The sequence below is a fragment of the Vulpes lagopus genome, chromosome 4, assembly GCF_018345385.1.
Source record: "Vulpes lagopus strain Blue_001 chromosome 4, ASM1834538v1, whole genome shotgun sequence".
Classification (NCBI taxonomy): domain Eukaryota; kingdom Metazoa; phylum Chordata; class Mammalia; order Carnivora; family Canidae; genus Vulpes; species Vulpes lagopus.
In genome coordinates, this window is record NC_054827.1 from 145,267,913 (window position 1) to 145,280,970 (window position 13,058).

At 38.9% G+C, this 13,058-nt stretch overlaps 1 protein-coding gene across 9 annotated transcripts in view; it reads right to left on the reverse strand.

Moving 5' to 3' along the window:
- Positions 1–13,058, reverse strand: part of ZCCHC4 (zinc finger CCHC-type containing 4) — a 51,060-nt gene that overhangs the window by 13,019 nt on the left and 24,983 nt on the right. For 8 of the 9 annotated variants that reach the window (XR_005987438.1, XR_005987437.1, XR_005987440.1 and 5 more), the window contains exons 6-8: positions 12,192–12,264; positions 8,326–8,476; positions 6,731–6,831 (exon numbers count right to left, since the gene is read on the reverse strand). Coding sequence is in view for 5 of the 9 variants with exons in the window: in XM_041753255.1 (XP_041609189.1) it covers positions 6,731–6,831; positions 8,326–8,476; positions 12,192–12,264 (325 nt within the window). In the remaining 4 variants the exon portion in view is untranslated. Of the gene's footprint in view, positions 1–626; positions 1,365–2,349; positions 2,410–6,730; positions 6,832–8,325; positions 8,477–12,191; positions 12,265–13,058 lie in introns of those variants that run through there. The other variant, XM_041753256.1, reaches the window with a different exon arrangement.

Genomic DNA, 13,058 nt, shown 5'->3' on the forward strand with positions numbered 1-13,058 from the left:
CTGGTATTAAGAAAACAACTATAATCTTTTAACCAATACAAAAGACTTCACAAGAAGGCCTATTACATAATTAAGAATTTTACCCTTGGAGATGTGTGCCAGCTTGGCTGGGGCTTTTCACCCCTGTGTGTGAAATCCGCTACATGTCAGTTCTCAGGTCAACGAGTCTTGGTACAGCCTTACTCTGACCCCCTACCATTCGCTATTTGACCTCTACATCCTGGCAGGGCACAGGTTAGGGACCAGGGTGTGGCTGTGCCGCTCACTTGTTGTGATGTGAGGCAAATTTATGTAATTCTCACCCAGAAAAGGAGGTTAGTGAGCCCTGCCCCAGAGATGCTGTGAAGGTGATGTGAGATAATATGTGTAAAATGCTGAGTTCAGGGCCTGGCATACGGTAGCGGCAGAAAGATGCAGATGAGTTGTGACTGTTTCAAACATCTACCTCTCCTCAAGACCCCAACCTCAGCCTTCAGGCTTGGCTGATCATCTTGAAAGGAAGCTGAAGCTAACAGGCTCAATTTCTATTAGCTTCTCACTCTCATCTCCTTCTTCAACCTCTCTGGTTACCCATACATGTTCTCACTTTGCTTTGAAACCTGCTCTGAACCCACTTGGTCACTAAGTCCATCTTTCTTTAGATCAATAATTCTCCACGTGTTGGGTCTGGATCAGCAACATCAGCATCACCCCTGAGATCTTGTTAGGAAAGTGCCTCTCGCCCTGTCAAGGACCTAACAAAACAGAAGTTCTTGGGAGTCAGGCCCCACAATCTGTATTCTTCACAAGCCCTCCTGGTGCACTGAATGTTGAGAATCACTGTTCTAGATTATCCACAAGAATACCATGAGATTTTTATGAAGTCGGTACAGGCAGGAGCCCAATGTTCAAATAAGTTATAATGAGTTGTTTAGATTCCAGACAAGAATACGCTTAAGAATTTTTCAGAAGAACTGGCTTGCACGCTAGCTCTATTTAATAAGCAAATCATAAACATGTAAGGACTTAATGATAATGGAAAGAGAGGGCTTTAGTAAGAAATTCTGAAGTTCTCCTTATGCCCTACCACATTAATAGGCGAACAAGTTCAGGAAGACTGATCAACAAGCTTTAGCAAGGGCGGGTGGGGGTGTAAGTGTTAGAGACCCAGGGAGACAAAGGACAGTGTGGGACAGCACTTTATAAACATGGTAAGTGCTAGACAAGGAGACCCAGCTAGACAAGGGACAGTGTGGAAAAACCACCCCAAAACCAAAACCAAAACCCTGGGGGCTCTGGTTCCTGTCAACATGGTGAATCCAGTCAAGCGTACCGTATGAAAGCTGGCGCTGGCCCAGAGCTGCCCTGTACAGAAGTGTAACATCCTAACAAGGAAAGCATGAGGTTAGATCACATTTGAAGTCCTGCATTCACTGATAAAACCAGTTCATTTCTACTGAAAGCAATGGGAATAAATAGGATTCGTTGTTTAACATTTTGTGGGTATTTATTCAGAAAAGCACAAACTGGAAGGATCTGATAGCTATTTTATCACTGAAGGGGTGTCAGTGGATTCGAAATTAGACTAAGCCTTTATTGCTTTGGAGAACAGAAGTAGGACCAATGGTTAGAAGTTAATAGGGAGCATATTTTATCTCAATATGAGAAAATTTTCTAACGATTAGAGCTATTAAATAAATTGAATTGCCTTGTAAGGCTGCAGGACTTGGCTCACTGAAAGCATTCAAGTGAGGCCGGACGACTGCTTGTCATGAATTTAGTGGAGAGGATTATTATGGTGGGAAGTTAGCCTACGTTACACCCCTAATGGTTCTTTCCAACTTTAAAATTCTATGAATATATGTCACCTATTAGAGGCTAAGATACAAAAGCAGATTTTACTTCAAAACTACCTTAAAATATTAATGTAAGTAGTTTTCTTTAAAAATGATTTAAATTCCCAATTATTCCCTAATGCATTCCTCTATGTATTTAATAAATATATGACACCTTATTAAATTCAACAAAGATATTTTGAACATTTATGGATGTCATAGGAAAAAAAAAATCTTCCCAAGAGAACCTTTCGAAGATCTTCAAATGTTGGAAGAGAGGGCCTTAGAAAGATTTCTAGTAAATGGAATATCCCATGTAATACAATAGACAGCAGATGGAAGAGAGGGAAAGAAAGAACAATTTCTTTATGGTTACCCAAGGAGTCGAAAATGTATGTGTCAGGAAGGTAGTTGATTGCTTGATTTTGCATAACCTAATTGAGATTATTATTATTTTTAAATGTGGGTTTGTTGTGCTAATTAACTATAAACATATGGTATGTAAAACGCATGCTGCTAGGGTAAATTAATGTACCTCTAACATACATCCATATTTCATAGCTTCATCCACACAAATAAACGTCCTATGGAAGCGCTGTAAAGCAAACACAATTTTGCAAATTGCATATCACTAGTGGTAGAGCTGATACACCATTTTCCCATCATTATCTCTGACATTTCACTCACAATGATGATGAGAGGCATTTTCAAATAGAAAATTTCTCCCATGGAACTGATTAATGTGATGAAGTACTGTATAGAAATGAGGGAAAGCACAAAATCTCTGCGATTCTTAACTTTTAATTTTATCTATACGCAAATTTCTTCTGTGACATGAGACTGAAACTAGTTATAAGGAAACCAAGACTTTCAAGTCAACAGACATTTATTTTGCACCTACTACGTTCTAGGCATCCTGCTGGGAAACAAAGATGAAATAAGACAAGAGTACTTGTAGTTCGCTAACTCCTTCGGGATTGTGTTCTCCTTAGTTTCAGTGTATCAAAATATCGCCATCAGCCAACTTCCACCAGAGCCCTGTCAAAACATCTTCATTTCTGAACGTGAAACTAACCTCGAAAGACAGTTTTCTACACAGGAGGAGTTTTTAAAAGATAGCTATAAAAAAATAAAACCCAAAGCTCTACTTTCAACAATCTAGACAAATGTCCGACATTAGGGAGAAACAAGAGATCACAGCACGTTCACAGTGGAAGGGAAGTGAGGCCACCTAGTTCAGATACGGTAAGTACAGGACCTGAATGCCACCACACCCCCACCCGGCCCCTGTGGTGGACACCACTAATCCATCACACACCACTCCCTGCCACCAAGCCTGATACTCTCAACAAATTCTCTGGAAAGTCGCTACCAATTTATCAGGCTTACCACTAAAGCACTAAAAGTGGAACTTACCTGCCATCTCTTTCCTGATTCAATCACTTTATTTTATAGGTAAGGAAACAGAGACCAGGAGATACACTGACTTCTCCCAAGATTAAAGAGCCTCTAAAAGTCAGTGTGCTAAGACGCATACTTCTGACTCTGAGTCAGAATTTCTTATATTATCACATTCTTCCTTCCTACTCTGCCCTTAATAAAACTCTTGCTTTTCTAGGTCTTTGATGACTGTTTTATTCTGTACTCATCAAGTGCTTTATCACTGAAGAAGTCTACATAATTTATATTTTATGAAGATCTGCAGCATTTCTACCTTCCTTTTACCTGAAAAGTATTTTGAAAAAAGATTTAGTGATTTGGGTTTGTTTGTTTGTTTGTTTCTGCATTGTGGTTTAGGGGGCTTATAATCATCTTAGGCAATGTGAGAAAGAAGTTCTAATCACAGTCTATGGCAAAAACCTGTGAAGGAGGACAAGAGACTTTCAAATTTTTCATTTGATGAAGACAGCTAATATACAAAACAAAGAACTGCTACAAAACCAGGTTAAAATAACAAGAGAGAAAAGGAAGAAAATAAGTTTCAGAAAGGATAATAATAATACATCCAGAGACATTTTCAAGGAAGAAAGAAGAAAAGAGAAAGAAAAATAGATTATCAAGGTGAGGTACAACAAATAAGGTTTATAAACACAATAGGAGATATGGTACAATCAGTTTCTCCAACTGCGCATGCAATGGGCAGTAAGTGTTCTTATCTTCAGTAGAAAGATAAGATTTTTAGGAAGAATGAAGATTTGTTTCACAGCTTTTATTCTAGTTTTTCTTTTCAGAGTTTGGCTTTCTCTTTACTAAAAAAAAAAAAAAGACTGCTTTTCACCCTATCTGATATGGCCTATCTGATATGGCCTAGTTTGAAACTTTTTTCACCAATACACTGAATTGTATAATTATTTTTAATAAGCTTGGACCTTGGGACTATTTCTCAAAACTGAGACTCCAGTACTTCCCCAAGTTCCGTTCTAGTAACTCAGGCCATCAAAACAAGCCATGGGTGGTTTCTCCACATTAACCTCTCATCCACTCTACTCTGGATCTGCCTTTTTTTTTTTTTTTTTAAGATTTTATTTATTTATTCATAGACACAGAGAGAGAGGGGCAGAGACACAGACAGAGGGAGAAGCAGGCTCCATGTAGGGAGCCCATGTGGGACTCGATCCCGGGTCTCCAGGATCACACCCCAGACTGCAGGCGGCGCCAAACTGCTGCGCCACGGGGGCTGCCCTGGATCTGCCTTCTTTGGCCTCCTCGCCATTTCAAGCTCTTGCCTGCAGTGAAAACTCATTTCTAAATGTGCACAGAACAGTCTTCTGAGGGATCTTATGGTTTGCAATTTTAATGTTTCATATACTGTACCAAAACACAAAGAAACAAAAAAGCTCCAAAGAAGAGTTTTACCCCCACTCAGAGACTATCTGAATGGTGACATTATGCCAATGGTCTCAACAATGCTGGGAGCACTTATCTTTAGTCTATTTTGTTGTGTGTCCGGGACTAGGCTATGCCTTTTCCTGTATTGTCTAATTCCTAAAACCTCATGAGGCAGATATATTATTATTCTGCTCATTCAACAGGTCACATTAGCTGCAGAGAATTAGATAAAATGTGTAGGCCTAAAGAGTAAGTGGCAGAACCAGGATTAAAACCCAGTTCCTTTTCAACTCCAGAGTTCATGCTGTTTTTCATTCAAAATGTATTAAGCACCTCCTCTGTGCCAGACGTTGTACTAGAAGATTATTCACTGTCAAAGACAGCAGGCGCTCCTGCCAACTGTAGTTTATTTAGTTAACATCTTTAGGATATGTCCGCTATTTCAGCACTGCAAACCTCAATACTAGAAGTACCCCTCAGACAAGAAACAGAAAACTATGTGCTCTAATAATGAAAGTAAACCAGATTTGGGAAGAATTATGATCTGGACTTTGCCTAATGCAGAACTCAAGAAGTCAGATTAAAATGACTTGTGCTATATACTTTGGAAAGGAACCTGTTATATACTTCAGTAGCCATAAAAATGTCCATTAAATGAAATTTTTGGAATTCTATTTCAGTTTTGGAAATTTATTTTAAGGAAGTTATATAAAATATGGAAAAATTATATGAATAAAAGATGTTTATGGTAGCGTTATTTATAGTACTTTAAGGTAAAGCAACCTGTGTATCTAAGAAAAAAAATATAACCTGCTAATCAAATAATATAATGTGATTAACAGTGGGCACTTGGGCGGCTCAGTCAGATTACTGTCTGCCTTTGGCTGGGGTGATGATTCCAGGGTTCTGGGATCGAGTCCTACATCAGGCTCCCTGTTCAGTAGAGAGCCTGCTTCTCCCTCTCCCTCTGCCTGCCACTCCCCCTGCTTGTGCTCTCTGTCAAATGAATAAATAAAATCTTTAAAAAAAAATAAAGTGTTTAAAAGCATAAAGTCTATGGAGCTACATTTAAAACTGTACACTTGCATAAGACATAGTGAGGAAAGTAGAATTCGGATTCATCTGCTATGATTAAAAACCTACGTGTCAAATTATATTTGCTAGTTGGGGTGGAATCGCAGGTAGGGTCTGTCCTCTCATTTTTGGTAACACTGTTTCTTTCAGAGTCTCTAAATAATTTTCATAATGGTAAATGCCTTCAAGATTAGAAAGATTAGATCCAAGTGCTAGCTTGGAACAAGGAGTGGAGATATTTTCCATGCCAGGGCTGAAAGCCTTCATAAAGGCAGTCCATTGCCCAGAAAGCTCAAGTAGAAAAGTGTTATTACAACAGAGGAAGCAGTGGCCACTCGGTGACCACACATGGTGATGGTGACAACGAGGTTAACTTCAGAACCCAAGGAAATGAATACAGGAAAGTGGAAAGGAGAAGCAGGAGTAGAGGGCAGAGACGGGAAGGAGAGCCAGTCAATTTTACCTTGAAATCAGCACACTCACCCACACAGACCTCAGTATCTCTGCTTCTCTGATACCCTGCCACCACGGCCACACCTCCCTTCAGAGCTCCTGGCATCCTCTGAGTGGCACAGTAGAGTGTACATGACATTCCACTGACCAGAAGAAGCGACTGACTTCTCTACAACCTCTGAACAAAACCCCTGTTCATAACAATGACCCTGGGGTACCATGGCATCTTCTGGTGATGGTAAAGGTCAGGTCAGTCTGTCTAAGACCTAGCTGCGCTGCAGGATCACCTGGGAAGCTTGGTAAAATGTGGCTTCTTGGGGCTTTACTCTCTTATTGAATTTAGTAGGTTTATTTTGGTACCTAAGAATCTATAGTTTTAGTAAACCTTAAGAATTACCTTTAGGAACCTCGGGATTAATTTACATACGGTACAATTTTAGTGCTTAATATAGCCAGTAATATTTTCATTTACTAAAACTGATGGATAGTCTGATCAGAATATTTATGTAAGCGGAATATCCATTCGTCAACCACGTCAGAAAACAGAATTTTTACTATACCTGGTAATCCAGCATGCAGAAGCTTGGAAAAAACTGACGAATTCGGGATTCAAAAAAATAGGGGAAAATCCAGAATATGGGTAGTTCTTTGTGACTGCTACCTAATGAATCACAAAAAAGGAGAAGAAAATAAATTGTTATCTAAAAAAAACAAAACAGCTGTAACTGCAAACCCTCTAATATTAGAAGAAACTGCAAGTGTTTTCAATGCACTTAAATCATACAAAAGAAGAGAATGTTTACCAGAGTGTCATTTACAACTTGACCTTTCCCAAAAGTCAATGGAAATGTGCTTTTACAACTAAACACAGTTATAAGGGGTATATAAAAGCAATCCTTACATGCATATCACTATAGTCTAAGTAAAGGCAAAGATATCACCAATAAAGTGGGAAATGACAAGGAGCCTTGCTTGGAAGCCCCAAGGTCACTGTCATGTGGTGGCAAGAAGTATGGGCTAGAAGGCAGAAGGCCTTAGGTCAGGATCTCAGCTCTGCTACGACTCGTTATATCCATTTTCAGGGATGAGTCAATCTTTCCTGAAGCATGGGAGATTCTTAAAAAACAATCTTAGTCAAGAATAACCTTTATGACAGATACAAGATGTAGCTATTATGTAGCCCAATGCCAGGTACTTTCTATATATTACCTCCTTACAATAACCCCTAGAGTTAGGCACTAATAATCCCATTTTACAGACAGGGCAACTGATGCCATAAGATTTAAGGAATTTGTTCAAGTTCAGGCACCTATTAAGTGCCTGAACTCAAATTCAAGTCCACTGAGCACTTCATTGCTTCCTCAATTAACACTGACCTTATCTGTTCTAATAAGTGGACTTAAGACTATGAGTCATGTTTCAGATTTCTTTTGCATTCTCTCTCCAAAGCACACTATTCACATAGCACAATTAAAGGAGAAGCTTGATGACAAACTCCTGACACTTGTACAGTTTTTCAGTTTGCAAGCGAGAAACTAAAAAACTGACTGTGCCAGCTAATTAGACAATTAATTACTCTGAAGGCCTAAGGCACTTTTGAGCTGAATAATAACCCCCAGCCACTAACCCACCTCTATCTCCGTGGTATCTATTTGTCACAGATAATCACTCACGGCTAGCGCATACCCAGTCATCCTACCCAAACCATGGCACAGTTTAGAGCTCTGAGCCAGAGGCTGGGGGCCCTCCTGGAGCTCTGGACGAGACTTTAGGAACATGGAACGTAAGGTCCATGAGGGCAGGAACATGTGTCCATCTAGTTCAGTACTCTATTTCCAGGACCTAAACAGTATCTGAACACAGGGGCCACGGAGTAAATATTTATTGAATAAATGACAACAGTGTACTGCTATTCCTCATAATGTTCCCTTACGCTCACCTACGAGTCATTTTGAAAACACATGATTAGAATAGTGCAAAGTGTATCATGCTAATGAAGTCTGCTACCTCCTCAAACAAGCCTGTTTCTAAAAACACAAGAACCCAAGACATGTATATTTTATCAGTGCTCTGATTCACTGAGCTCTGCTAATATTTGACAGGAAGTAGATACACAGATACATGTTTATTTTGCAGTAAGTAATAAATTACACACCTTCGCTTTGACCTTCTTTCCACATAGCAATTAACTTCTTGAATGTAACAGCCAGAGGTTCAACCAAGCCACCAAAAGGAGGATCTGTCACCATAATGACTCCCTCACCTTTATCTTCCTGTAAAAATGTTCTGCATACTTCAAGGGCAGCCTGGAACAAATAAAAATTCATTTCTAAATGAGGACTAGAGGGAGGCACTTCATCCTATTTGGAGAAGGCATGAGGCTCGGTCCCACTGTTTCTACCGAAACTTCATCCATCCTGCCACCCCAGAGTCCCTCAGTGACATCCAGAAGCCTCTCTCATTCGGCCCCCATGAGATTTTATCTTTGGGTTCCTTGATAAGTGGGTTTTTAAAATTGCAAATTCAAACACCATCACTATCAGAGGACTACACATTTCAAATGGTTAAATTAAAAAACTAAATTTAGTAACCTAGGAGAGAAAAACTCATTACCCATGAAGACTATCTAAAACGCTAAATTCAATCCCACAAACAGAAGCAGGGACTGAGCCAAACATTGGAGACACAAAGACAAATACGACCTATTTTTTTCCTGTCTGGTTTGTCCACCACCACAAGTTCAGTTTAATAAGAGCTACACGTTACCAGTTACTTCACACATGTTTTTGAGCACCAGGTACAGGACAGACATATTCAGACATGCACGGTGAGGAAATGAATGAAAGTCCACAAATAACAAAGCTTATCCAGGCCATGAAACCATGCAATTAACACATTTTCCCAACAGACTAACTGAAGTGTTTTTAGTAATTGTAAAATTAACATTACGCACTGTCTAGGATATTTATTATTTTCTGCTTTGGGAGAAGTTAATAAGAGATATACCTATAATCCTAACTCCAGTCTACTGACTTTGTAGTCGTTTTCGAGTACTCATCTATAAAAAGCAAATCAACACGGTATACAAAATAGCCCGAGACTTTAAAGCTTAATGGCATTTTAAATTTTAATAAAGCCATATGTACTTTATAATAAAATATATATTGTTCTTCCACTAAATCAATTTAGAAGACTCAATTGATGAGAGGAAAAAAACCACAACACTCTAATCCCCTTTCCCTAGCAGAGTCTTTATTAACTTCCTACTGGAAGTCCTAGAGCAAGGGATGGCGTGTCAAGAAGGTTAATCATTTTTCAAGTGCTGCCTGGCACTTCCTTAACCTGCCTTCACAAACAAGGACTTAAAGTACAGACATTGTTATTGAAAAACTTCCAATTCCTTAGACTTAAAAGTAGGAAAAGAAAAATAAACAAGTAAACTAAACCTAGACTCTTGGCCAAATTAAAAAACCAATAGAGTATGTCTGTTTGCAGGTAAGAATCAATGGTGTGAGGTCCTGTCATGACCTGCTGAGGGTCCTAATGTTGACCACCTATAGAAACGGAGGCTTGCTTATGCCACCAGTGTTGACAGTACTTTAACTCTTCCCTTCATTTCAATCATCATTTTAAAAAGTGCTTGGTACTTTATTTTTCTTTTTAAAAGATTTATTTATTTATCTATTTATTTTAGAGAGCCCGCGAGTAGAAGGGAGGTGTAGGAGGGGAGGGAGAGAGAGAAGCAGACTCTCCGCTGAGCAGGGAACCTGATGCAGGGCTGGAAGCCAGGACCCTGGGACCATGATCTGAGCCAAAAGCAGACACTTAACCAACTAAGCCACCCAGGAGCCCCAAAATGCTTGGTACTTTAAATAACCATCCCCTGTACATACTTCAACTTCCTTGACCATTAAGGCATATGACATTTTCTATTAGCTTAAAGACTGCATGATTTTCTATGAGAAAATCCTGCACAGGGAGCTCCTGCTTTTTAATTCAGTGGGCTGTGAAGTGCTTATAGGCATCAATGGAGGCTTATGTCCCCCAAAGCGCCCTGCACACCTTCACAGGCCCCTGGTAGACGCTTAAATACTCAAGTGATTGATCAGTGGATGGTAAGGCTCCACTGAAAACCTTGACTCAGAAAGTAGGCAGAAAAAGGGCAGATAGTAAAATCATCCAAGACAACAGTTTTCTGTAGATCAATCTCTACAGTTGCAGTGCTATTTAAGGCTGCTCCTAAAATATAGAGAAAGGAAAACCTGGGCTAGACGATTATTTTCTTCTGGGAAAAATAAAGTGGAGCTCAGTCTTGGCAGCATATTCCAACCATTATTCTAGAAACTTATAAGGTAATTCCACAGCTTTCAATAAAAGTTAAAAAGAATTTCCTAGGAAAAGGCTGATTACATGTTACATTCTTAAAATAGAAGCAACAGTCAGCTGTTAGGTATTCAAATGTCATTTCACTCTTATCTCACCATTATTGTTCAAGATAGAAAGCAAAATCATGGTATGGCATGAAAAACATAGAAGAATGAAATACAAAGCCAGGCCGGACCACAAGGTCATCTCTGACTTCTCATCCAGTACACGTACCACCAAATCTCGTTTCCATCTGTGAAATGACTACAGAATCCACCTCTCTCTTCCCCACAGCTACTGGCCTAGCTGAGAAGTCCACTGTGGTCTGTTGTCAAGTGAGTCTGCAATTCCTCTCTCTCCTTCACACTCATCTAATCGGTTCTCAAATCCTAGAGATTATCGACCACATAAGCCCTTTGGGAAACTGTGAAGTATGTCTAATTCTAACTGCTGTTTATTTCATATTTGCTTTCCACGGCTATCGCAGCTAAAAAATATATATCCCAATGCTGACTGAGGCTCATGGAAGGAGTACACCATTGGCTAGACTGGATCAGGAGACTCTTTTCCAATCCCAACCAACAATTCAGAATTTGTTTTCCTTGTCTGGATACAGTTTTTTAGTTTTGCTTGGTTTTTGTCCTATTATTCGTTAATAACCTAAAACAACATATACTTCTACATGGCTCACAGTTTTTTTTAAAAATTGATATACATGCATAGAAGGATATGTGCTTCTGGTAGTCTTGATCATCTCAAACAGTTGCAGCCAACTTCCTGTCAGGTATGATTACTCGGTTGGATATAGTTTTTATTTTATAATAGGACTGGCGAAGAGCTCAAACTAGAAGTATCAGCTCTGCTATGTTGTTTATTTATAGTGACATTACTAACATCGTATTATTGAAAGAAGCTACCCCTGCTATACATGGATGGTCTCCTCCATTATCAACATTCCCCACCAGGTGGTACATTTTCCACGACTAATGAACCTGCACTGACACATCATTATCACCCAGAGTTCACAGATTAAGGTTCACTTTCAAACCTAATTTTTAAGAATTAGTTTAATAAAACTATAAATCCCCTTAACTGCAACATGAAATTTACAAGGGAGGCAGACATCAAACAACTAACCACAGAATTATTTAATTACGGCATCATATAGCAACAAAGAAGAACCTGACTTTGTCTGGGGCTCAGAGGAGGCTAGAGAAAGTGACTTGGAGGAGAGCTCTAAAAAATGAGGTGAAGTTAACAAGGCAAAATGAGACTAGAAGGCAGAGGGAACAGCATGGGCAAAAGCCTTCATGATGGAAAAGCCAGTTCCAGGTGAAAGTCCTACATCCTGAACGTGAACATAACACCAGAGCATGGAACAGAAAGATGGATGGCGACAGAGATCAGATAGGGCCAAGCCATTGGGGCCTTGGTAGGAAAGTGGGTCTGTATCCAAAAAGCGGTAAAAAGTCACAGAAGAAGAATAACACAATCACTTCTAGATGTTCAACACACACACAGTGGATGAAAAAAAATAAATACCAATAAATGGTGAACAGCCATGATTTGATCTTGAAGAACTCTAAGCAAATAAGAAAGGAGGTACTCTTAAATTTGCTCTTCCACAATAAAAAGGATAACGGTCATAATTCTTACCTTTCCATCAAAGAAGTGATGGTTAAACATGTTATAATGGCAAAAGCTATCTTCCATATAAAACTGTGAATACCTGTAAAATAATTTATTACTGTAGTTATCTGTCCAGTTATGGCTACACAGTAAATAAATACAAATTAAAATTTTAAACTATGAAATCACACCTTTAATAAATTAAGCAACTTCATCATTCCTTAGTTTTTTGAAATAAAGGATACTTTCCCCATATCCCAGGGAGTCAGTGATAATGAATGGATATCAAACTTAAATTATGTTCCCAATAAGCCAGTGAAAAAAACTACAGAAGACGCAAATATAAAATGCACAACGTACCTTCAGACTATAGAATTATACAGAAACAATGAGATTACTGATAGACTGTTATGCAATTTAAGTTCGAGATGGGTTGGCAATTAAAATACATCTCTCATACTTAATAATTTTAAGAAAAATACTGAATCAACATTTCTGCTCAACAGCTGTTAATTATCTTCTGTGGTTAACAAAAAAAATGTTTAATACAAAGCATTTCTTGTCTATTGCAGATTAATTCTATAAAATATGCTTCTCAATATATATATAACAAAAATAAGTATGTACATTTCATATTTACTGAATTAGTGCCAAGAGAAAGAGAGATATTTATTTACTTACTGAACCATTTTATTTTTCTAACATCCTACTTTAAAATACAATCAGTAATGAATGAGGGATGCCTGGGTGGCTCACTGGTTGAGCATCTGCCTTTGGCTCAGGGTATGATCCCGGAGTCTCAGGATCGAGTCCCACATCGGGTTCTCTGCATAGAGCCTGCCTCTCCTCCTTCTGCCTGTGTCTCTGCCTCTCTCTGTGTCTCTCATGAATAAA